Here is a 26,920-nt window from a genome sequence, read left to right on the forward strand (position 1 = left end):
ATGAAACAAAAACCACAGTGATGATACAAACAAGTGTCTGGGCCTTTATGTAAGTGATGCAAATAACACAAATAGTCTGTACCAGGTTAATGCAGACGCAGAAAAAACCCACAGAGCAGCTCTTAATTTACAAAGGAAATCCTCTGGAGAAAAAAGCAAATACAAACTCTAAACTGAAGCATTGAAAACTAAGAGATTAAAAGCAGAGCACAGTATCGCATATTAAAGGACTCTATTCCCATATTGTTATAATTGTAACTTTTTTGGCCAATGTGAACACAGTTGGACAACATTAGCACAAACCAATCTTTAAATATAGGAAAGATTTACTAGATTATCCATCCCATTTAATATTATCCACCTTCATGATTTTCAGGACCCCTCTCAAATGCCCACTGAAGCTGTGGTAACTACTGCAGCTGGTAGGGCAAAAAAACACGGGACAAAAAGTCAGGCTCAAGTTCTTTAGGAATGGGGTGATTCTGAACTCTTAAGCAGAAATCCACTTGCCATAAGGAGGGAAGCACCCAGAGTGTTGACATCTGTCACAAGGAAGGAGAAATATTAGGAGGGAGAAGCAATACAGTAACTGAAGTTTACGACTTGCTCCATCTATGAATGGGTAACAAATACTTATTCTGAACCATATTTAATGTTGCCACATTTCTCAGAAAAAATACATCTGGAAACCATTATAAGCTTTCCTCATTACATATGAGCTTTTCTGGTGCTACGTGTTTTGGGTTTTTTTTGTCTAAGAGCAAATTTCTGCTAATTTGGGTGATCCCAAATGCTTAGATTGGAAGCAACTCACCTAAGGCAAGGCAAGAAACATGGGAAGTACAGAAAAGAGGAAAGATGAACAAACAACACCCCCAGAGTATCACATGGAAGTGTTGCACCTCGATAAGGTCTTCAAAGTTATCAAACCTCACCATTAAATTAGGCATTGATTGTTCTAAAAATGTAAAATAACTGCCACTGTAGCTGTTTGTTTCTTGTGGTTCCCTCTGGCAGAGAGAATGAGATCTCATTAGATATTTTCACTGTTTGATTCCTACATACCAACTAAAGATACATAATTTGGTGTAATCAATAACATTTGAAATAAAAAGTAAAGTTATCTCCAAGTGTCTTTGGTCAGCACTAAGTTTTTACTGACATTTAGTTCGTTGTCAGTGCAGAACCTGCAAAATATGACATTTCTAATTATAGGGTCCTAACTCCTAATGTTTTACAGACTAGTTCCTTTAAAATGCTTTCGGTACATATTTAGAAATTACAGTGGCACAATAATGCCTCAGAACTAAAAATCAAGTCATTTTAAATTTAGGTACTGATTTTTTTCCCCCCACCATCTGGAATAAACAGAGTTGCATTATCTCCTGAATTATTACAAGAGTCAAGGACTGTTGCTGCAGCCAGTGACTTGCATTAGGTTAGGCAAAATGCATGTTACCTGGAGATATGTGCTACTTAAATGATTTGCCTCTTTATGGGTAAACACAGCCAAGAGAGAACAGTACTTAATACAGATGTAAGTCATTCTAATACCTGAGTTGTCAGAGTAAAGAACAAACTGAAACCAAGCTGCTAACAGGAGTTATTAGCTCCATACTTATTTTTATGAATGCTTAAAACTAGTATTCCCCACAGTGAAATTCAGTTAAGATAGGTCTTTTTTTTTTTTTTTTTTTTTTTTTTTTTCTTTTTACAGCAGGAATGACATATCACTGAGCTCAATGGAAATAAGTTTCAATCCCTGCATGGAGATGAAGTCTCATCTACAGACATCTTAGCAGCAGAGCATCAATGAAGAGTTTTCTCTTTTGTTAGTCACTGCTTACACAGATGCAGAGACACATAAGTAAAAGGGGGTGGTGTATTACCACTTCACATATGAGAATGAGCAATGATACTGCTCAGAAGTCACATGAAAAATTTGTGTGTGCTCACTACTTGAGTAACATTGTATATTTACAATTAGGCTAAAATATATTCATCAGAGAAATTAAAATGAAACTTAACACATCGTCACCCACCACTTTGGTAGAACCAGTTTTGTTCAGTGCTTCGTGTCACAGGCAATATGATTTCCCAGAGTTTACAATAATAATCTAGAACGAGAGAATTCACCTACCAGAACCTTTTGTGCATCTAGAACTACTGGGATCTCAGTCATCAATACCTGGGGTAAATGAGCACCTTAAGAACTGTCTTACTTTCTGCACCACTGTGACTTTGTTGTAATCTGACATTAATAAGCCAGGCAGTATCACAGGAAGTGCTGTTTGGGAGACCAGCCTCTAGACAACATAAAAACATGAACTTTGACTTTCATGGCAACGTTAACACTGGTGATTAACACACTGCATACTCTAATTACCTTGATCTTTCAAGGTGAACATGGTAATTTCCTAAAGATCTTCTGACACATTAACAGCAACCACGTTATTCCAATCACATATGAACATCCATTTGATTGCAAAGCATTTGCTAAGGGAAAAAAATCCAACCCACTTATTTTGAGGTGAGTTTTAAAAGTGATAGGATAAGCAATAACTACAGAAGAGACCTAGCTTTAGCAGCTATTGCTGTTCTGCTTACCTGAATCATAAATTAACATGGTTCTATTTAGATTTTGCTCTAAAATTAGTCTTTTTCTTACTGTTTTCATGAAATAAATACATATTTATACTTCAAAATGAATCCCATGATTGAGCTCTGAAAGCAGAAACTGCAGAACACTTAGGACTGAACAGGACTGCCATCAAAAATATTATAGAAAGGTCATAGGCCGTATCTGCCAAACTGTACAAGAGTGCTGCAATAAAACTCCAAAAGCAATGCCAAAGGAAATTGTTACTTTCCACACACACAAGCATATAAAAATACAACTGAAGAATTTCTAGTTAATTTTTAGTGAAAAATGATCACCAAAGTGATAGAGCAGGTAAGTAAAAGGAGAAGAAAACGACAAGTTTCAATTAGAATTAGCTGGCTGTGCAGTACCTGTGAATGTTTGCTAGGTCTGTACTTAGCTCAAGAGAAATACACCAGACCTACCACATATCCACCGTGCACTACAGGACACAGGAAGGATACAAAGCAGACGGGCAACTACATCTGCAGAAGCATAAAACACTTCACAGCCTTGCTGCTGACTTGAAAAGCATCCAGTCCAAGCAGTGGCCAGTCTTGCTGCCTCTGAACCTAACAGTATCCCTGCTGATTTCAGCCACACGACTCAGCTCCAGAACACTAACACCAGTAAACTTCCAGTGCCTTTTACAGTTGTTTATTAGATAAACCACTAAAAAGATGTATCTACTACCCACATATAATCATATAATCAATTCTGGATAATAAAAGACAAATTGCGATAAGTTCCCACTCTGATGAATACGAGTAGCTGTATGGCTACCAGAAAAGAATGAGTAGTGTCCAAATTCTGAACTAGGCTTTTAATGTGTTTTCTCCTTACACACAAACACTACTTCTTAATTTTTAGCTTTTTCCTTTAATATAAAGCCTCCTTTGAAAAGCCAGAATTTACAGAACAAAAATAAACATTTTCAAAGGACAGAACAAACTGTTGATTGAAAAAATGAAGTATCGAAAACAAATAATGAAAAGCAAAATGAAGTATTTTAAAAGCTGATTTTCATAAATTCCTCCCTTTAATGCCAGTTGCCCTTCTTCAAAGATGAGAGGTGTGCTCAAAAAGGAATAGTCAAAGAAGACACTACATAAAAAGCCTTCATTTGATGCATAGCAAAAAACAGGATGATAATTTATGCCATCAAAATTTAGACCAGAGCACACAAAATGAAGCATACAGAAGTTCTTCCTGTTTTATTATTTACTGCAACAATGGTTTCCCAGTTAAGAGGTTTATATGGTAAAACTGCTCACTTGTAGGAAGTTTTAAAATCTGATTTGTAGCAAAAAAGCTGCCTCTAAATTCGCTTAGCTATAGATTTAAAGGTTATCTATTTGTCTCATCACAGCAGCTCTGATTAAACCTTTCAAAACATACAAATGCCAACAATATATTTCTTGATCATATTGAGAAAAATTTCACACCACTGCATAACAGACCAGTCCCTGATGAACAGATACAAAAATTCTCCTTATGAAATATAAAGCAGTGATAAATAAAACATGGGAAAAAATTAAAGAGAAAGACAAACCTATTTAAAATAGAACACAATGAAGTTTAATAAGGGACATGCATGTAAAATATCCTGAAGAATTCAGCAGGCTACTCTGTAACAGAAGAAAATGTCAACCTTCCTCCCAGCAACAGGGAGGTGAAAATCAAAGAGATTGACTACCTAAAGCCTTCAGTCTCCTCCTTCCTCTCTACCCACTAAAATAGCTGCTTATTTTTTTTCAGGATGCACATCTAGAAGCAGAAAAACTTACTCTATAATGGCAGGAATAGGGTCTAAAACATAGAAATATCTAAACATCTAAATGTAATCCCCCCCAATCCTGTCAGTGAATAAAAGACGACTCGAAAATATCACTTTCAGAGGACCCTGTTTCTATGTATAGAGCAGGAAGGTAAGTAGCTCTTCACTCTGATTTCAGTCTGTGCCTCAAGGGTAATGATTTTTTCTTCTTGTTTGCTTTAGGGAGAGAAAAAAAAACAAGAGAAATAAGCACATAAAAGTTCTGAAGACAAAGGCTTGTCCTCAGTGACTTTTCCTTGGGCCAGATTTTTTTACAGTAGGTAAGAAAATAGTTACTTATGAATTTCTTAACAATAAACATTCACCTACAGTAGATCCCAATAGAAGGCTTGCTATGAGTACTAAGTGACTAATATTTACATCTCTGTACACAACACAATTCTGAAATCTGTTTATGATTAAGCCAAAGACAATTCTCAATTTCAGTATCACTACCATAAGCAAAGTCTACAGTGGCTTGCATTTTTTTTCTCTAATCTTCCCTATTTTCCACATATCTGTTACTCTAAACATCACATATTTTTTAGATCCTAAGAACTCAAGTTAAAAAAGGACTTTAAGTACAACAGCAACCTCTATTGAGAAATGACACCATATAGGTGAACTCTATGAGAGTTAGTAGCTCCACTATAGATTACTGCTAGCTTCCCACTTCTCTGAATGCTTGGGGTTGAAACTCCAAAGCCAAGGAAAGGCCTTATGCGTGTGTCTTGATTTGCAAGGTTTACACCATATACTGGAATTTAAACAATATACCACAGAGACTGGATGACATGTTTTTCATTCTGAGAAACTACTTTGATAGGCTGTATTTATGTTTATCTGTGCATCTCTTCACTAGGTTATACTGCTCAGCAAGCGCAGATTCACAGATTAATCTATGAGAATTTCTAGATTTGTTTGGAAGAGATATCCATGCAACTGTTCCTCCTAACTGGACATCAAAGCAGAGGTACTGACACAAACAGCAAACCAGTGCTAACTGGCCAGGTAGGCCTGTCCTTTACTAATCTGAGAGAGCTTTTGAGTGCTTGGCAGTTTGCCTGACAAGGCACATTCTACACAAATCCATTAAAAAGCAGAACTGTTGCTATAAACAGAATTTAAAAAAATAAATCCTGGTGTTGATGGTTGTGATGATCAAGATTAGCCTTTTCTTAAGTAAGGAATACCTGCAGAAGGTTATGTTTGACAAGAATACTGCCAACCACTCTAGATTAGAATTCAACAAGAAAACACTCTCCTCACACTGCCAGAAGAGAACAAGAGAATAGTTACTGCAGAAAGACTAAAAAGTTTTGAAAGAATGTCCATTTTCTCCAAAACGGTTGCATTCAAGAAGCTTCAACCTCTCCCTCTAGGGAAATGCTGAACTGTCCTAGTTTCAGTCTCTAGTAGCCAGAGCAGATGATAGATTTAAAGCTCTGAGGACAGTCAGAGCACAACACAAACTCACATGAACCAGGCAACCAACCTTAAAAGGAAAAAACAAATCAATAAAGCATACAGATCAGGGATAGTTAAGTGCCTGGCACTTCATGGCTCAGCATGCAGTTCTCATTTTAATCTGAGCACATGGCATTGCATGCTGCTTCGAGACAACCTCCACATGACTCATTACAGGCTGAGGTCACACATCACCACTTTACAGGTTCTCAGATTTAGGCCAAGTTGAATACATCCTTCTAGGTCTCAGCCACTTGCTAGTGACACTAAACTAGACATTGTCACTTTTCCCAAAGAGGGGACCACATGTTCTTTTCCAAACATGCTTTAAACCAACTCACTCATTCAGTGTGTACAGCTCAACTATGAATACGTTTGTAAAACTACATTTCCCTGCAGATGTAGCTGGGGAATTACTATTCTTCCTAAAAAGGCTGTTGAACTTATGCAGTTGTTGGAACTCTTTTAATACGTGCAGCTCTTGGTGGTTCATCCAATTGAGGCTCAGTAAGAAATTGTAGTAGCTGCATGTAAGTAACTGCCACTGGCAAAGACAGCCTCTCCAACAGAGAGGAAGACACAGTCACAAATTGATAATTTTCTCTACATTCTTGTCACAGAAAAGCACCATACACATTGCAGAGAAATGTTAATACATCTGATAACTGAAAGGATGAACTTTTGAAAATTTAGTTGGAGAGAGAATCTTTTCCCTTTGAGCAGAGCCTGACAAGTCTCCTCCTCCTACATGACATGCAGCTATTGCTCAAGTAAAGGAAAGATCCAGGAACATATGAAGAAGAATCTTTTGCACTGTAAAGACAGATAAAAATGGGAAATGTCACATTATATTTAGTTTAATATTGTACTGCTTTTTCTTCATACTGAATGGTTTTCAGTAAACTCACACTGAATTCTCCTAAGTTCTAAATTCCCTTCCACAGCGCAATTCTCATTTTCTCAGTTACTCCAGCAGCTGAGGCCAGGATTTTCTCCTCTCTCCTCTGCTAGCCAATGGTCTTTTGATCTTGGGAAAGACAGAATGGATAGAGAGCACTAAATATCGCAAGAGCATGATGCAAAGTGAGACTGATGACTGTTGGGAGAAGCTGTCAGGTACACTGCCATGCAGGAAATAAGCAGGCCATGTACGTAGGATAGCAAGACATACTTTGCATGATGAAAGAAGCTGCAAAACAAACTCATCCATTAGCATATTTAACACATGCAAAAGAGAATGACATTTGAGCAACAGAGATATACTTAAGGAATCATGCATTGTTTACAGAAACCTTTAAGATTCTTAATGGCTTTCCAGCAAGCAACAGCTTGAAAGCAATGTGCATAATCAGCGAGTACACAGCCTTTGGATACTGGTGTAGCTAAAAACGCCATGTTTAACATAATGGCATTCATTTTTCAATTTAATAATCTCAATCTATACATCTTCTGTATAGTTTTGACAAGCAAAATTCATGTAAAGGAAAGACAGGTTTCAAAGTGAGCTTGTCGCGGCAGTATTAGGGCAAGGTCATTCACCTTCAACTTCCTTCAGCCGCTCAAGAGATGTGGCATGAAGACTTTTCAAGGAAAAGTATATGATTTATAAATCACGCTCCAAGGAGTGAGAAGTACCAAGAAGCCTGGCATCTGGTGAACATATTCAAGACCACATCACTAATATTCTACGATTACTGCAGCAAAAGTGGACATTGGGAACTGTTTCTTCCCTTAACGGGCTAGTGGTACAGAAACAGCAGCACAAACCCAAAATAACTGGGTAATATTATTCTCACAGAGCACATTCTCACATTGATTTCTCCAAGATCTTCCACTCAGAAGCACATCTGACATTCCCTGATACCCTCACTTCTCCAGGGATGTTGGCTTTCACCAGGACAAAAAACAGACCTCATTCTCTCTATTTCCCCACTGCCTGCATTCTGCAAGATGTTTTCACTCTACACAAGTACAATTTAACCTCCTCTTACTCCTTTAGCACTACAGAGTGCAAATATGGTAACCTAGACTACCTCCTGTGTGTCACCCAGCAGATCCTTCAGATGGACAGTCACTGAACAATCCTCCCTGCCACAGGGAGAAAGAATCCAGCTTGATTTTCAGATTCCAGGAGGAACCTGAAGGGTGAACAGGCACATGGGTGTACTCCTGTGCATGTACAGGGCAGCAATAAGCAATTGAGTATTTAACTTCAAAGGATAACAATGATCTTAGAACTGCCACTGTTTCACACAGAATCCACTTTCTCTATCCTACTGCTAAATGACCAAGGCAAATTATTGCCATGATGGGTTTCTGAGAGCTCTGACAAGCTGTTCATGTGCTTCACAGAATTCTGCTTGTTGTTAAAAAACTGTACTGCTGTTGACTTTTCTGTTCATACAGATGAACTTTACCATGAGGCAAAAGGGAGAGTAAAAGCAACAGAGAAACGAATGGTCACAGATCCCACCAAACTCAAAGATTAAAGAGTATTCATATAGGCAGTATTCTCAGTAAGGCTCAGGAGCACTCATGAATTCTGCCAATAAGCAAATAAAGGTGAGATAAAGCTGAATTTTAAACATGCAGAAGTGCTCAGTTCAGAATCCCATATAACTGATATAGATTCTGGCCTTTTGCTTCAATTAAACACCATTAAATTCTGAGCTAAGTTCAATACCCTTTGTTCCAAGAGTAAACATCTTAGGGGATGTTTATTCCATTAACATTAATGCAACATCATTAGCACTGTAAATGATAAGCATTCCTTGGATGAACAAGATACAGCAGTTTGAGGAGGAGGTAACTACTTTTATGATAAAAATGTCTAAAAGGACATAATGCTATAGAAAATGGAACAAAAATTTAGCAGTCTGTTGCTGGGACTATCAAGTGAGTCACAACTGGTAGGAAATAACTGAGTTAAGTGAAAGGTGCATTTAAAAATTATTTCACATCCCTGCAACTTATCACACTATTGTAAAGAAAATGATATGATGCTTTTGCTTGATGTTTGTGTGTCTCAAATCACTAAAGGGACTGAAGGTGATTGCAGCTGTCAAACTAGTGTCAGAGGCTTAAACTGGGATGTTGATTCAAGGAAGTTATTCAATGTGTCATAAGCTTGCTATTAGAGTTTCAAGCAGAGATTTTCCTTTCAGGTCAATCTCTCCCCCTTAGGTCAATTTGCTTAAAGGTATAAGCTTATTAACTTTAACTTACTTTAACTTGTAAGAACCCAAGTGCTGGGGCCCAAAGTGAAATCCATACACATATAAGCTGAAGCACCTTTCTCATGTTTTATTTTAAGGGGAAATAGAATAAACCAGTTTTGATTTCATGTGGCACAGAGTGTTGGTACCACAAGAGGGCACTAAATCCATGCCTAAAGTGGATCCACATTACAGAACTCACTCTGAGGAAGAAGGATGAACTGCTTTCCACAAACACTCCCTCTACATACAAGGATTCAGGTTTCTTGGTGGCATGCACATAACACTCATAATAAACTCATACTCCCACAGGGCAGCACAAAGCCTTTTGTAAAAGCACTATCCTGCCAAGAATGTGAGACAGTGAGACTTGAAGCTTGAAACAAGTTACATGTTTTGAACAGCACCAGTCTATTAATAAGATTTTGAATTTTGGCCTTGTCTAAAAGAATGTGAAGTGCATCAGCTCATAACCAAACAGAACTGAGAATCAGAGGTAGATGCTCAGTCAGATAAAAATATGAGTACAAATGACTGCTGTTTGCTCAGGCAACAATTCTGTTTACACATAGAGAGAAAAGTCTTATCCAACAGCAACTAACAGATCAGCATGTTTCAATGGTCAGCTGACCACCACTCTAAAAATATTGTTCTGGTATTCTGTAACCTTTTTAATAAGGCTTGGCAACATCCTGAATGTTTACATTAGCCAGTGAAGTGCCACAGAAACAATCCCATACTGGATAGTCCTCTATAGACCTTAATACCTGATAAAAGCTACTTGCAATATTTTAAGCCACGAAGCGTGCAAGATAAATCTCAGCAATGAACCACTCAGCCAGCATCATTTTGATATTTTCTCCACAAGCTTAATAAGCAGCCCAAATATTTCATTTCTGCATCTTTGAGAGCTGACCCTGTTTTCCTCATTAACTTTTTTCCACTTGTTAACACACATCTCTTGGTCCTGTTAACTGTATGTCAGACACAGCTGCTGAAGTTATCTATCAAGCAACACAAGTTTCCTAACCTGCTTCAGGAACTGACTCACCAGTAACCTAACAGCTGATGTAGCAACACCCTTAACACTGCCAAGTCACCTCTAGAAGGATCACCACAGGATAATGCTGGAAGAATGAAATCTTCCAACCATTTTCTCAGGTATTTAGGAATAAGGCACTGTGCGAGCTCTTGCTGTATACTATCTGTATTAGATGCAACTGCCTGAACTCCTGCAGCTGTCTAAAATACATGTTACAGATGACAGGGTTGGAATAACTTTGGACACTTCACACACATCCTCCTTAAGAAAAAAACCTCACCAAAACCTCTGCAGATTTTGAAATCCTTTTACAACAAAAACAAACATTTCTATAAACTTGAATACAGGAGGCAAAAATTAAATAGAAAAGTGTTGGTCTGAGATGTTTTTATTCTTATGTGCATGAAGTGACTTGGGTTTGAAATATAAACTATCTATACTAGAAGTAAGTTACTAAAAAGAAGTAGGTAGCAGTACAGACAGGAAAATATAAGCAAGCATCCAAAAAGTCAGCGTTAGTGTGTCACACTTCTGAAGTCCTGTGCTAACAGCAAACGTCTCAACATGCTTGAGAAAATGCCTATTTCACTTATTTGAAATAAACACCAAGCACATACTGTAATCAAAAATCAGGCCATGAATTCAGATTTTTGATCCCATATTTCATCTCATGCTAGCATATAATTCCCACTGACCATTTGCTGGATTCTGCCGATGGCTCACGGCAGCAGAACAAGGAATTCCGTGGTTCGCTACTTAGTTCAGTTTTCATGAACAGAGGCTTTTGACAGGCGAAGCAAAAACACAGTTATCACATGGGCCTACAACTCAAAGCACAGGAAGCCTACTGCTGTTACTTTCAGAAATACTGAAGGAATGCTCATCAAAACAAGATATTAAACCAGAGAAACATCTGACATTCCAAATTCTTGGTAAACTTCTCAGCATATCGATCTCAAAGGATACAAATACTTTATGACATGCCATCAAGTGAATAATAATCTGTTTTCAACTGTTTTCCTTGGACTAAAGGATCAAGAGAGGACTCCCAAAATTTCAGGATACTTTTAAGTGGAAAATATGACTTCTGAGTATGCATGATTGAAATTCTGAAATTCTGGCTTTGGAGACTTAACCTCATTTTCATGTAGCCTGTCAAGGTTCCTCAAGTCAGTTGAAGTATATAGAAAAAAATATTTTCTGAAACTTTATGCAATTAAGATAGGTAAATCTACCTTTCAATTTTAAAATCTGAGTCTGGACTTAAACCACAAAACATCATCAGGGCTCAATTAGCCAGTATGTTTATTTTACACTCTGCACAAGAATGTACAAGGAATATTTATGCTATTTTTCAGGTTTATGTTTTCAGGTTTCTTGCACTAAAACAAAACATGACCTAAAAGATATTGCAAATAAAAATAAAAAACAAATATTAAGACAAGAAGGATAACATAAATACAGAGTAAAATACTTAAATAATAGAATACTGAAATTTAATGAGCATATTAACATGCTAAGGCATATTCAGCTCCCTCTTGATTTAGCAGCTGTACAAATTCCTTATTGACCAAAACCCAACTCCAATGTTGAATACATTCATGGTCACTTTGCTAATCAGTGGCGAAGCTGGCAAAAAAAAAAAGGCCAAGATAACACTTTTTTCCAAAGCACTTTTGAGATGATTTTCCTTTATATTCAAGAAACACAAACTTCCTATATAGTATATGCTGTAAGAGCTGACCTCAAAATGAACATCTGGGATCAGGAACCAATGTAAGCAGAAGCCAAGAATAAACCAAACTCCATTACAACAAGTTTAAGGAAGAACAGCACATAAAACAAAGGATTGAAAACATAACTTTGGAGTTCAGATACAGCCACTACTTGTTACTGTTTATGTTCTGTGAATGTACTTTTAAATTGCTTTCTGCTTAACTTCAACATAGAGCAGCTATGATTAAGGTTTGACTAGAATAACTTTAACCATGTGAGTTATAGACTTTTAAAAGACCTTAAGTAAACAAATATTGGGTTTTTTTAGAATGGTGTGTCTCTTGTGATGAAATGTGCAAGTTCCATTACTGCTTACAGTATCTCCTAGGATTTTTCTAAGCAGTGCAATCTGAAGTTAAGAGATTCATTGTGAGGTACCAGCATAGGAGTTGACATTATGGATATCAGCAAGAGATCCATCAGTTGGGCCGCTACACCACTCACTACAGCCCACTCAGCCAAACAGCATTCATTTCTCTGCACAGCTGACGGGCTCTCAATCACCACAGCAAAATGCACAGGGCCATAAAAAGTAGTATTATTTTAATGGCATAGTCATGGAATTTCAGCTGTGATGGCATCATCCATATTGTACCAAGAGATAGGCCTCTAGTCTGTGTTCAGACAGCACAATTCTAGATGCTAAATCAGAGGAGGTTTCTCCATGTCTTTTCAGTGCAAAGCAAATTTTAAAAAATCCTCAGAGGAAGTCCTAGCAATGCTAAAAATCAGAAGCATTTCTCTGGTGAGTTTTACACTTGAAAATAAAGAAAATATTAGATAGAAAGATACCTTAATGACAATTTGAGACAGAAGGGACTAGAAAATACATTAATAAATCATCTTCAAGACCGCGCATGAGTATCATATTGGTCATATTCAAGTACAGACAAAGTACTGAAAATATTCAGTGGGATTGAATAAAATGAAAGAATCCATCTTCAAAAGCTATTATTTTTTTTAAATATAAGTAGCCATTAATGACAATAAATAATTCCATTGAAAATATTTAAATTTTTGGGGGGAGACAGTCTAAACCATTCTTACAGATTTTTGGAGTGTTAAGAGCAGTGATTGCAGGTCCCATTCAAATAATATGATGCTGACACAAGACAGTCTATTCCTTGAAGACTGAACTCTAGAAAATGACAACCTGAACAGTCCAGAACACACTGAAAGGATATTAATTAAAACTAAAGTGTTCTTCATCAAATTCTTCAGCTTTAAGGAAACAAATCCAGCTGACTATAAAACATGAAGGGATGTACAAAGGGGCTGTTGAACAACCTAGCAGTAGATGTGCACTTCCATAAATACTGAATCCAGCATTCCTCTCTACCAGTAAGAGAGATTGGTGGTGCTGTTAAGGCATTACTGACAGTCAGGAAGTAATTTGCACCCAGTGAAAGACCTCTAGATATTCAAGAAGTCATCCTCAACCAATTATTTAATGGACTGTAACTTTTCCATTAACAGCAATGTCTCAACCTTGATCCTTTAAAGGTAGAAAGCACTGTAAAGCAAAAGGGTGGGAACCTGGGGGAAAAAAGTCTCCAGCACCCAAGGCAGATAGACATTATTTGACTTGTGGTCCATCTTTCACCAGTTGCTTACCACTGCACACGGAAGAGGTGATGTTGTACAGGAAAGGATAAAACTGCAAACAACGGATCATTTTCAGGCTTCTTTCACACTCCAAGCACTTGGTTGTCAAATCCAGTGCATGCCTGAAGGCCTGCAGTGCTCCACTAATGTTGTTCTGAGCCAGGTACGTGTTTCCTAGGCTCAGAAAAGTCAGGGGCTGTGAAGAGAAAAGCAACACACTGCAGCATAAGTACGTTCATTGTTTAAGATTGAAGCCAACTAGGAAAAACCCTTGTCAAGTCACACCCTCCCAAAATTTGGTGGGAAAGAATTTAGAAAACATCTTAAACAGGCACTGTCTATTCTTACAATGGAGAACTAACAGCTTGATGTATTGGTGGTAACCAAAAGCTGTTTTGCCATAGGGCTGTGTTAGGAGTTCCATCTTTCTACAATAAAAAAACAGCTGTTAAATACACACAAACTGAAATGAAACATTAAGTACTTACTTATAACCATCAGAAATATAATGCTTACTGCAGAGAATACCAAAGGACTAAATGGAAATGTGTAAAGACAATTTAGAATCCTTAGAAGTCCATAAAAAAGTACAAATATCACTAGTGTTCTAGCAGGACAAAGGCATTGCATTTGCCAAGAATGTTCAGATTTACCTCAGCAAAGCTAGGTTACCGGAAACACCAATGCCACACTAGCCTAGGGGTACATATTTATGGCTTTCCATTTTTTGTAAAACAGTATTTTTGTCTACTGCTTTTGCCTACTATCCCTAAAGTATGTATTTTTTTGAAAAGTAAAGTCTATAAACACCTTTTTCACTGGGTTGAACTCAACACTTTAATACAGGCACATAGTAAAGCATTACATTTATTGGTTGACTGAAAAGTCTTTCACTTGGACAAAGTAATTTGCTGCAATTAACAGTATGCTGCTAGAATAATAACTGTAGCAATGTGATTTAGCAGTCGTTTTTCCCACTGAAACAATTTTTCACATTGATTATCTACAAATGTGAAGACTGAGCTGTAGCTGAAGACTTTTCCAACTCAGCTTGTATTACTAAACTGCATTTAGAAAACGGTGCAAGCTGAGCAACAGGATTTTTTTCTTTTTTTTAACTGCGTTTGCTGATAGAGCACATCTTTTACTCCCAGTAGCTGTAATTAATTTTAATTTGTATTTACTTTACATTATATTCCAGGAAATACCATTCAAGTACAATGCCTCCTGCTAGTTTTTCTGGTACAATAGGTATTAAGGACTGAGTACACCTGAAAAAAACAGGAGTACGCATTACTGTAATGAGGCAGGATTTGCAAGTATTTTTTTAAGAGGAGCCCTACTCATACAGCATGGTCCTAAGGATTCCTAGGCTCCTCCCTCCAAGGCTGTGTTTTCAAGTGATATTCTTAAGGCACATCATTCAAGCATACTTTTTTTCTCAAGTTTCTTTTTGTATTCTTACCTGCCACCCAAATGGATGACATTCCTTTCCAACGCTTGAAAACTTGTTTCTGAATGCTACATTAAATAAGCTTATCCTGGTTTTAGCTTTTTAATATGCCAGGTGACTGATGGGCTGGCAGGTTTAAATTCTGTTAATCTAACTACAGAGGCAGAAGCACAGGAAAGAAGTCACTTGAACTTCACTGAAGCATCTCAAACATAAGATCAAAATTATCTGCTAGAGTAAAGGTGTTCCCTGCTATGCCACTCCCTTCCCCTTTCTTTTCACAACTGTTCTAGCCAGTCCAGTAGTTCAAACAGCTTATACAGAAACTGTCTATATGACACAGGTGACAACCTACAGAACGTTTATCATGCTCCTGTTCAGAAATACAAAAACCTAGTTTGAATCTATGGTTGGAAGTAAAGCCACCAAATAACTAGAACATGTTTTCCTCTATGTATAGAGACATAACCTAGGGACAAATAAAAGTGTACAGATAAAAAGTCAAGGGTCACAGAAAGATGTCTGTAAAGTCAAAGATCTTTGTGGCATACACACTAAGGGTTTTAAGAATCAAGATACAATGCTGACAGATGTCTGTTTTAGGTTAAAACGTTTCCAAACACTTGGATTAAATTCCTTGGAGGCACTGTTGATAATACAGGTTTTGGGAGGCTGAAAGTGTGTCGCTGATTTAAAAGAACTTCTCTAGATGTTTATACTCTCAACAATCAGCATCACCTCTGGCGCAGTCAAGAACTTATATGAAAATTAACATCCATTGCAAATCACAAGCTGGAAGATGAACTGCATGCACACATAAACACAAGTAACATGTATTTAGAAAATAATGAGGGAAAACACATTCACTGCTGAGCCACAACACAAACCCCATCATCTTACCTCAGAGGCATTGATGGCCAAAGCCCTGAGCAGGAGCCTGCTGGCATCCGAATGAAGACCATAATGAAACAAGAGGTTAGCAAGATTGACCAGAGGGATGTCCTGATACTCATGTGGAGCCAAATTATATGCTTTTTGCAAACAGGTGATAGCAAAGGTGCTATTTCCAACTGCACGCCAGTACAATCCAGCTTCATTAAGCACAAGCCACAGAGGATCTTCTGGCTATAGGAGAGTCAGGGAAAAGGATAAAAACACCCACAAAGAGGTGTTTCAGGAAGACAAAAATGCCTGCTCTTTAATAAGAAGCAAACAGAATTCACTCTTGCATACTACATTGTTAACTAGATACAAATTAGACTTTTAGACTGTGACTATTAGCAGATTATTCAATCTGCTCCATTCTACTCAAAAGGACACGATTTACAGGCTGAACTGTAATTTAGTAGCAGCTGTTGCTCACACTCTACTCATAGAAACACTATGTATCATGACCACAAAATCCCTTAAAACATACAAGTGATAACGGTTAGTTCACTACAGGAAGCAACACTTGCGGGCCACTTCAGAGTCTTAAAACTAGACAAACACTGATCACAGATCTATGTAAAATGCTAGAATTTGAAAGTCAGGCAGCTATTAAATTACAGTTAAATATGCTTCCAGGTCCTGTGTCTATCATTGCCTTTCCCTGTCAATGTAAGGTTTCAGAGTTGTTTTTTTTCTTAGATTTAGGTAGCTATTTGTCTTATGAAGGTTGACAACTGGCATGGATTAGAAACTGTTTAAAGATCATAAAATAGTAAGCAATAAGTGAGGGCAGGTAAAAGAATGGAGGAAGTGTCAAATACACCCTGAATGTTCCTTCCTCCTCTTTAACCTGTAACAGCAAAAACAAACACACCCTAGAGGACAAATAGCAAGACTGAAAAACACCGACAGGTTGACAGAGGTAGGTAAAACATCCACTTTCAGATGCACTTCAAAATTATTCAGAAACACATTCTAGATTTACTATTTTCATTATTCTGTATTATCCAATTCTACAAAATATTTACAGTATAAAAGCAACACCTGTAATGGATCTTCAGTCCTACCTACATGTCTGAAGCCCAAATGCATGCCTGAGTAAGAAAGAAACATGCAGCTAGGATTAAGGAAGCAAAACAATGATACTCTGAGTTAGTGAGAACATTTTTGTTCTAGGTTTAAAAAAAACCTCCCACAGCAGGGTTCTAACTATGGTTAGGGTTCTAGATGAACTGGAAGATATCACCATTATATAATATTCTTTGTTTAAAGTACCTTACATAATTCTGTGATTTCAAGATTATTAATGACCCCTGTTTTGCAATGCACATACATAAGATTACTTGCATGTTCTTCATTCCAAACTCCTCACTGAATTACTCTTCATTCACAGGTCTCAATGACCTCCCTAACTAAATCCTCAGCAAGTTATTAGCATTTTGTCTTTCCCAATACAAAGATACGAACTGTGGCATTCTGCTCTAAGTAGTTTATCATCAGTAGAACAGGTAAGACACAAGAGTGTTCTTACATCAGCAGACAGAAAAGTTCAGGCTTTTAGCATGACAGCAGATTAATACAGTTAAAACCAAAATACTCATGCACTGCACAGTAAGACATCAGACATGTATAGGACTGCTCTGAACAACATAATAATAGGAATCAACTCCTACTGCTCATTTTTCTCCTCGTTAAGACAGATGCACATAGTAAATGGAACTGATTTGAGACTAAAAAAGTTATCTACACATAATACCTTGACACAACTTCTACAAGAAAGGTAAATTGAGAAATATCAGCTTGACATGTCAAAAAGAGTCAACGTCTCTCTCAATGCTTCCTGTCATTTGACTCTCAAAGGCCCCACGCAAGATGGAGGTGGCATTCCACAGGGTTCTATACACAGGTACATTCTTTGCCCCAGAGTGCTAATTATCCTGACAGAAGATTGACAGAGGGTTGGTTTCCTTGGAGGGAGAGTAGGGGGAAAAGCAGGGTAGTGGGAAGGAGGAGGAAGAGCACAAGGCAGGCATGCAGGAAAGGGTGGCAGATGGAGGAGTAGCTCCAAGCTACTTCTCCCAATTAAGCAAATGGCTGCCAGAATTAGCTGATATATTGCTGCTCCATATCCTTGCAACAAGAACAGGGCTGTTTGGTCCACATTAAGCTAAATTAGATACTTCTGTATATATTTCTGCTTTACTTGTAAACATGGATTTTTAAGTTAGCTTCATCTCAGTTACCAGCAGCAAATAAACTCCTTTCTAGTGCATCACTGACTACTTTAGAAGTATAAAAACAAATCTTAAATAAGAATTAGGAATTCACCTCATGACAGACTGACATACCTTTTTCATGGCATGATCTAGAAACATTCCTATCTTCGTCAGTGTAATAGTTTCATTGTTGATACGAGAATGCAAAACCTGGAACAGAGAGATTTGTTTTTTCCCAAACTACTGAATAAATTTTACAGTCAGGATCTACAACAGCCATTCAACATTTGCTTCTTTAAATCTTCTCTTTAGCAAAGGGAAAATAAAGACATTTTACTAAAAAGAGGATGTGAACATGTAACACTTATAGCAACCAATTCTCCAGAATGCAATATGAAGGTCTTAAGTCACCAACTTGGTAGAATGCAGTAGTTCTTGGAAATGAATCATATCAAATGACTGTTAGATTAAAAAGAAAGATGTGAGAATGAGTAAATTAAAAATGAATAAATGAAATTTTCCATTTTGTGTGCTTTTGGTCAGTATCTGAAAGAAGTCAGAAAGTTAACTCTTTCTCCATTCTCCATTACTACTAGAAAGAATTTGTCCATGTTTTTCAGAAGTACTGATTAACTGGAAATATCAAAATCTTTCATGATCTAAATAACATGCTTAAGGCAATAAAGAGGAGGATTTTAAACCAGAAGAGAACCAACAAGAAAATGTCTCTTACTTGTCTTGCTTGATCGTCTGGCATCCTGAATTTCAAATCTAGTTTAGTGTCTAGTTCCTTGACCAGTATGTTTAAAGATTCGTTATTACGAGCATCAGTAATGGAAGAACAATCTGGTGCCTGTGCTTCTCCATGCTCAACAATATCTCTTGGGATATTCGGTATTGGCTGGATTCTGGCAATAAGGAGAATCAAAAAAAATTAACAGCACGTGCTGCTTATCATCATGTAGAAATACAGGAATCTGCTCAGTTTCATACTGCAGACTGCTATGAGACAGGAGTTGCAAATATGAAGAACTCAAGGACCACCCTTCCCTTGAAAAGTAATTTATAAGGTCTTTACTTTCCATTTTTAAGCATAGAATAACAAGAACAATGAACAGTGCAATAGAAATAACAGAAGGTTTTCATATTATGCTAATAAGGATTCTGTGAAGTTTAGGACTAAACAAATACGTGATAAAAAAAGTTGATTTTTTTAATGCTAAAACTTGATTTTAAAAACATCAAGAGGTAGCCAAATGATGTATAAAGAAGATTATAAGATGAATGCTGCTTTGTTCCAAAGGATGTTTGTAGATGGGAGCCTTTAACACAAGCTCAACACCAGTATTATAATGACTAGGTAGAATAAAAAAGCTTTTTTACTACCACTGTTATAATTAAAGTGACTAGGGTATTATAACATTGCATCGATCTATGTAAGCTCGCTATTGCAGTACAGACACATTTACTTTATCCTATATAATAAAAAATATTACTGACTTTTCCGTGACTAAGCTGATTTTCTAACTCTATCTCAAAGGAATGAGCCCGGAGTTTTCCACTCCTAATCCTTTTTTAGTGTTTTCTGGTCTTTATCATTTTCTGTCATCATAACTAAAGCTAAGAGGATGTATGTAATGTACAAGAGTTAATTGTAGTTATTAAACAGATGCTCACCTCATTCTCTCCCTCAAAAGTTTTTTTTTTGTTGACATAGTCCACAAGACATTCAGACTTGTGCTTAAATCTGCATTCTGTCTGTATTTAATGTGTTCACCCTGGACTAACAGGCAGGGAAGAATCACCATGAAATTGAATCTGGCTGTTTTACTTGCAGCAAAGACAACAATCAAGGAAAATGCCCTCCTTCTGTGGAAAGGCCAGAGAGAGGTTTGAACACCTCTCTGCTGTTGATTACTAATTGCATCCATCCTCTTCAGAAAGAAAATACAGCAATTTCACGATTACAAGCCGCACTGAGTATAAGCTGCACTTCCGGGGCGTCCGCAACGTTGAGGTCTTTGTCCATATATAAGACGCACCGGATTGTAGGTCGCACTTTCGTTCGCAGTGAGGATCCGTGTGCAACTTTCACAAAGTTGCCAAATAGTAACAGAATCACGGGAATGCAGGGTTTACTGGCTCAGCCCTGCTCAGGGTGGCCGCCAGGGAGTGGCCCCAGCCTCGCCTGTCGCTGCCGCTGGGAGGCAGGGGAGCGGCGTGCCCGGCCAGTACTGCCGGGAGGAGGGAGAGGGGTGTCCCTGACTGCTGCCATTGGGAGGAGGGAGAGGGGCTTGCCTGGCCAGTGCCACCGGGAGGAGGGAGAGGGGCATCCCTGGCCAGTGCTGCCAGGCGGAGGGAGAATGGCGTGCCCGGCTGGCGCCGCTGCCACGCCCTCTGGGGCCGGGCAGTGCTGCCGCTGCGCCGCCACTGCCCTGCTGCCCGGGGCCGCTGCTGGCTCCGACTTTCAGGTTGGGAAATTTCCAAAATTTGTTCATATATAAGCCGCTCCTGAATGTACACCGCACTTCCAGTTTGGGAGTAAAATTTTAGTCAAAAGGGTGCGGCTTGTAATCGTGAAATTACTGTACTCTTCACTCATACAGTAAAGATCTACAAATATAGCTTTTAAAAATCAACACTTGCCTGAATCCCCTGTTTTCTGGAGGCAAGAAATAAGTTGGCAGTTCTTCTGGGTCAGGAATTTTGGGGAAAGATTTCATGCATTCTGACCGCTGAGGCCAAAGAATATGCTGTTTGTCCTAAGAGGGAAAGGAATTATTTTTTATTATTTTCTCAACATTTTTAATATTCTAATGAACAAGATAATAAAAGGGATAGCAAAGGATAGTCTGAATTTAAAAAAAAGAGATCTTTAAAACTTTTATTTTTCCATCTTTTTTTAACATCAGCAGTTGAAATTTCTATCTTTACTTAGCAGTACCACTTTACTTGCAGCAGATGTTTACAGAGCAACTCCCTCTGTGCAGCAGTAGTTTCAAAGGATGGGAAACCAGTACAGAGAAATCAGACAGGTGCTTGTATGTTGCAGAAAGTCAAAATACTACATTTTCCAGTGGTGTCATACATCAAAACTGTGGCCCAAACGCTAAGAAGTTTCACAAAAACAAGGAAAGGATTCACTTTAACCCCTCCTCTGTGAAAGGGCAAAGCTCATCCTCTTCACTCACTCTGCTGGGTTCCACACTCCACACTGAAACCACAGAACGAGCCACAGGGGAAGACTGCAAGGACTGGCTGTGAACACTTTGGTTTGCATGAGGATCCAAAGTCATGGATGTCATACTAGAAGTTGAAGAGTCTTCACCAAACTAGAAACAACAGAAAGACAAATTTTAATAAAGGAGATGGTACACTCCTTGTTGAATTTTTCCATGTTACTTCCCCTCCCCACTTATGTAGTTAAGCTTCGCTGATGAGCTGAAATGTGGATAGTAGAATTTAAAAAAAAGGAATTTAAGCCACTGAGACCATACAAGAGTAATATTCATAATGTAAATAAGTCAACAATGAAAACACAAGTGCAAATCAAGGGAAAAAAGGTTAAAAGATACCAAGCAGACACCTGTAATAGAACACAAATAGATTCTGCTTATCTAGATTGCACAGCTCGAGATCAAGTCAGAATTGATAAGACTTTAAGAATTATCTCAACAATCCAAACTTAAAATTATTATATTAGGAAAAACAATTGAAGACAACAGCAAAATTAAAAATAATTATTCCTATTTCTTAAACTAGTTAAGGGGAAACTTTACAATGTATTCCACATTGCAAAATAACTGAAATCATAATCCTTCTCAGTAGTTTTAACACAGCAGAGGTGTTGCTTAGGTGGCTGTCACTCTGGATTTTCAGTATTAGTACACCCCTTCCTTCCAAAACTTCTTAGCACTCTTGTACCAAATTTTCTTAATGTAATAATAGGAAACTAAGGCTTTGGACTAAAATGAAGTTTTTGAATGCAAGTAATTCTCTTTTCTAAGTAAAACATGTCTTTCATATGAAAGCCTCTCTATTTCTATAGTTCACAGTTTCTCAGCTTGTATTAACATCAAAAGGAATCCACATTAAAACACTGTGCACTCTGGAAAAGAAAGAGATTAGGAGATTTCTCACTATAATTACCACACCCAAAATGCAGCCCTTTTATCAACCCCGAAAAAAATGAAACTAATAAAGCAAATGGAGTTTAACTTGAAGCAGTGGTGTCAATTCACAGACAAACCTGAACATATTCCACATTTTCAAAAATGTCTCCACGGTGATAACGAACAGGCTGATCCCACTGACAGTGTAAGCTATGCTGCTGGTTGCCCAATCTGCAAATCTGATGGTTCCCTGCAGAGCACAAAGTAATTTTTAAACTAGAGAAGTGAGGTTTTTGAGAAGACAAAGACAGCACACAGTCAATCTCTCTGTCCCCAGTTTGGTCAATCTTTTTTATTTACTCCATCAGCCCAGAGGAAACTCCAGCTCCAAAAGACTCAAAAAGAATTCCCTGCTCAAGAATATACTATAACCTCTTGCTTTAATAAGCAAAACACAAGAGCCACTCAGGACCATCTTAATATATGTCCTGAGTATGTGCCACATTTCATTGCTTTAATGAGCATGAACACTAAAAGTTGTACCTAATTGAGCTTCTTTTGCCATCTGTGTCTCATGAATGATGTTCCTCAAGATTTGTTCCTCCTGGATGAGCTTGTACTTGTCTAAAACATCTTGTTGCCTAAGGTAATGGTCGTGCTGCTTTTGATATTCCTTTAATTCATTTAATGTTCGTTGAAGTGATCTTGGAAATTAAACAGAGAAGATTTACTTTGAATGCTTTCTAGAACATCGCCTTTTCCTACACTCTTGCACATTTTTAACTCTCAATTTCTCAAAGTATTATTATGCTTAATTCTATTGCATAATCAAAGAAATACAGAAATTTAAAAACAATTCTTCTTGAAATGTAAATAACTGCTACAACAGAACTACAGAAGTTTGATTGTATGCATTGTCACTGGGATACTTTAGTTACCTATGCTGGGCTTCCAATTTTTGCTCAAGTTTTTGCTGACATAGGACAGCATGCTTCCTTTTTACAGCTTGTTCAAATCCTGGTTTGGCTTGTAGAGCATGATCATAACACAGGACTGAGTGGTTGTACTCTCCAAGCATCTGAAGAATGACCGAGAGAGAGAATTAGTCATTGTGCAGTAATATTTGATAAACAATACTCAGTTTTTAAAGAAGCCATTAATTTAATTTTTAATTTATGGCAACAAGCAGCCTGTCATTTCTGAAACCCAAGCCATGATATCTATTAAAGAAAGGCTGCAGAAGAATTTTACTGGAATTTAATTCCAGGTGCAGATAAAAGCCTCTGCTAAAAGACAGACTAAATGACAGAATAAAAGTATCTTGACAGAATCTTAAGCATTAAGCAAGAGATTCACGTGGAGCACAAGACACATTGTAAAAGAGTAAAGCATTTCAAGTCAACCCCAAAAGATTAAGTAATTAATTTTCTTCAAGTCTTGGAAAATAAAGATTGTATTTACTGCGTATATATTTCCTAAAGTGTAATAGCTGGTAAAGAAGTCACTGTAATCCAGAGCTGCATGAACCACAATAGCTGCATCTGCAGAGAAGTGAGCCCGGTGTAAAATATTTGCCAAATTTACCAGTGCAATGTCTTTATTTTGCCTAAAAGAATAAAAGAAAACAAAAAGGAAAACAATTAAAAATTAACATTAAAGGAAGCTAAGACTGTGTCAGAATCATACACAAGGATACATTAACTTGCCAGTCATATATTAAAATACATCACTTGCTAGAAAAATGTCTCAACTATTTATATGCCTAGTATAGCACACAGAGACCAAGAACAAGTAACATGGATTACTCCTTAAGATATTTAGAAACCAAAATCTGCTTACTAAACAGGATAACTAGAAAAGTAATCTGAGAAGAAATCCTTATCAGCAATTCTTACCTTGAAGAAAAATGAAGGGCACGCATGGCACATTCTACTACTTGGTATGGCTCATTCTTTATTCGCCAGTAAAAAGAAGCCATGTTATAGAGTACCCAGGAAGAAGAGTTCTGCAGTAAGGAGAAACACATGAACTAAAAGATTCATCAGGGCTTTAATTACTATAGGATGAAAAGCTGAGCATCAAAGTTGGTGCTCAGCTGCTCTAAGCTATCCTCTTCCACTGGAAAGCTGCCATTTGGCAACAGTTGTCAATGTTTAGAACACTGATAATGTATTAAAGAAACAGAATTCCTGCATTTCAGGCAGGTAGAAATACAAAATAAGGCGAAATGAGAGGTGACAGCAGTTTAAGCATCAGCATCTTAGCTGGAGTTCAATGAGGGTTCCTAGATTTTGCAGGAAGACATTTAACGAAAACACACACACTTCAGTACTGTTGTTCCTTCTTTGCTCTTCAAGTATCTCTATCTTTTCTTTAAAAACTCTTATTACCTTGACAAAGCAATGAATGTGGCTTGCCAGACAACATAACTACTTAAGTCCTTAAAGATGACAGTAAGTATCTATTTACCGGCTTTGCTGATGCCTTCTCGTGCCTCTACTTGCCTATCAGAAAATGGTCTCAGTCTGCCTTTTGAAACTGAACTGTAAACCAAAAATACATGTGCAAAACTGTATCTGACTGCTTGTATGAGGTGTATCTAAACTCGTGAGTTTTTCCAACACTGTTTTTTGTGTATCCAGCAAGATTACAGTTTCATACCTTCATGAGCCCATCATAAATACGGTGACCTATTTCCTCTATGCTTCTTCCCAGCCTCCTTGATAAGTATGTGAAGATTGGATCTTCTTTAGGTAACAGGGGTGCAGAAAGATTAACCCTTTCTTGGACACCCTAAAATAAAAATTGAATACAGGTATTTGCTGACACTTAAGAGGAGAAAAATATAAACAAAAGTATGACTCCCAGGAAAATGTATGGCTTGGTTATTTCACAATCTTCTCTTCCCTTCAATATCTCTAGGAACTGATGGAACAATTTCAACTCTAACAGATAATAATATATATTATTGCAGACAGGAAAACAGTAGAAGCAGCCAAAAGCAGCCTCTGCTTGTGAGTTCTACAGGAGAAATACTCAGTTCTGGTAGCACTGTGCATCTGGCAGCTACTAATTTCACTAATGACCACTGAAGCACTTAAGTCAGGGCTGTCAGGTTACATGCACACAATGAATGTATCCCTATACTTCTTCTCTTTCTTCCTACCCCAAGTACAAAAATACTTCCTTCAAAAATACATCCAGACCCAGGAACAGAGCTAAAAAAAACTCCACTTAGTGTTTATCTGCAAGAAAATCCTTATTTGTTGATGAAAAGATTTGCAAGAAAATAAGTATCAAGATAGAAGCACTAAAGCTGCATCTGCATTAGAAAATCTACTCATGTAATGCTGTTGAAAAAACTAATTTTCCTACCACTCTTCCACTGTAACTTTTCTAAAGCAGCTAAACTTTGTACTAGTACGGAATAATTATCTCATCCTCTGGGTTAGGGCTTGGCATACAAGTTGGTTAGAAACTACCAACAAAACTGCAAACAATTTTTAGATCCTGAATCTTCATGCATTTTAATGCACTCTCCAAATTTCAACTAAGACAATTCACAAGCTAGTAGTAGTCCCAATGAAAGCTACCAATTTGCTAACTAAATATGCTGTGAAAACAAAATACTCCATTTCCTAAAAAAGTCCTCTAAAATAAGGCAAAAAAAATAACAGAAGAGAAACTGTATACCTACCTGATGGAACAGGTATAACGTTCAATACACAGGTATTTTAATCAAGATCCAACTGTAGTTTTAGAAAAGTGTGAAACAGTCTTGGAAGATTACAATACCTCTCAAACTTGAGTGAGAACTGCCAGTAGGAGTTTTCTACTCCTCTTCCTAATAGGGAAAAATAATTGCTTGCATTTGCTCACTTACCCGTAAGTGCTGAAAAGCGTGAATACTGTATGGAAGATCTAGAACTTTTGTACAGTCTGGCTGCTGCAGGTCTGGAGGCACTGGGGACTTTGTGTCTATATAGTCTTCAGGGCTGAGGACATAATAACATAACACAGCAGACTGCAGATTAAAATAGTGCTGAAGTTCCTAAGAGACAGTGTGGTAACTGATATACAGAGTACTCTGATTTAATCATTACAGAAATCCCCAGTTCGGGCACATCAGTCCATTTCTGTTGTATTCCCAGATTTCAGTTGTATCAAGATGTCATGACTATAGGATAAAGTAAATAAATTTGTCTGCTTTACAGAAACTATCAACATTTGGATAGCCTCCAAAACATATCAGTGTCAGCCTAGTGGACACCACTGCTATTATTATTGATGTATCTGCCAGGCAAATGGCAATGCATGCAGACTCTTCAACAGAGACAAACAAACCAATCCCAAATAAGGGTGATGAGAAGTCCAAATGAAGGTGTATGACGATAAAATTGATCTTTTCCCACTTCAAGTACTCATGTGATTATGATTTTTAAAAAAAACCACTAAAATAAAACAGTCATTCCTGAAGATGAATTACCAATGAAGCTGAATGTCAAGTACTCTGTCTGCTCATCCTTCACTTTCTAAACATAGGGGACAAAATACAACCAGAAAGGTCAACAGCTTGGTAATCAATGAAATTTCATTCAAATTTAAGTCAAGACACTTTCCACTAAAATAAATATCTAGCTCAAAACA

At 37.5% G+C, this 26,920-nt stretch overlaps 1 protein-coding gene across 1 annotated transcript in view; it reads right to left on the minus strand.

Moving 5' to 3' along the window:
- Positions 1–26,920, minus strand: part of TTC17 (tetratricopeptide repeat domain 17) — a 56,006-nt gene that overhangs the window by 14,101 nt on the left and 14,985 nt on the right. The window contains exons 4-16 of the mRNA XM_033062609.1: positions 26,157–26,268; positions 24,935–25,066; positions 24,169–24,278; positions 23,735–23,879; positions 23,212–23,351; positions 22,817–22,977; positions 22,411–22,523; positions 21,353–21,493; positions 20,808–20,923; positions 18,895–19,069; positions 18,294–18,371; positions 15,916–16,140; positions 13,572–13,758 (exon numbers count right to left, since the gene is read on the minus strand). Coding sequence (XP_032918500.1) covers positions 13,572–13,758; positions 15,916–16,140; positions 18,294–18,371; positions 18,895–19,069; positions 20,808–20,923; positions 21,353–21,493; positions 22,411–22,523; positions 22,817–22,977; positions 23,212–23,351; positions 23,735–23,879; positions 24,169–24,278; positions 24,935–25,066; positions 26,157–26,268 — 1,835 coding nt within the window. The remainder of the gene's footprint in view (positions 1–13,571; positions 13,759–15,915; positions 16,141–18,293; positions 18,372–18,894; positions 19,070–20,807; positions 20,924–21,352; positions 21,494–22,410; positions 22,524–22,816; positions 22,978–23,211; positions 23,352–23,734; positions 23,880–24,168; positions 24,279–24,934; positions 25,067–26,156; positions 26,269–26,920) is intronic.

This window comes from Catharus ustulatus, chromosome 6 (assembly GCF_009819885.2).
Source record: "Catharus ustulatus isolate bCatUst1 chromosome 6, bCatUst1.pri.v2, whole genome shotgun sequence".
NCBI classification, from domain to species: domain Eukaryota; kingdom Metazoa; phylum Chordata; class Aves; order Passeriformes; family Turdidae; genus Catharus; species Catharus ustulatus.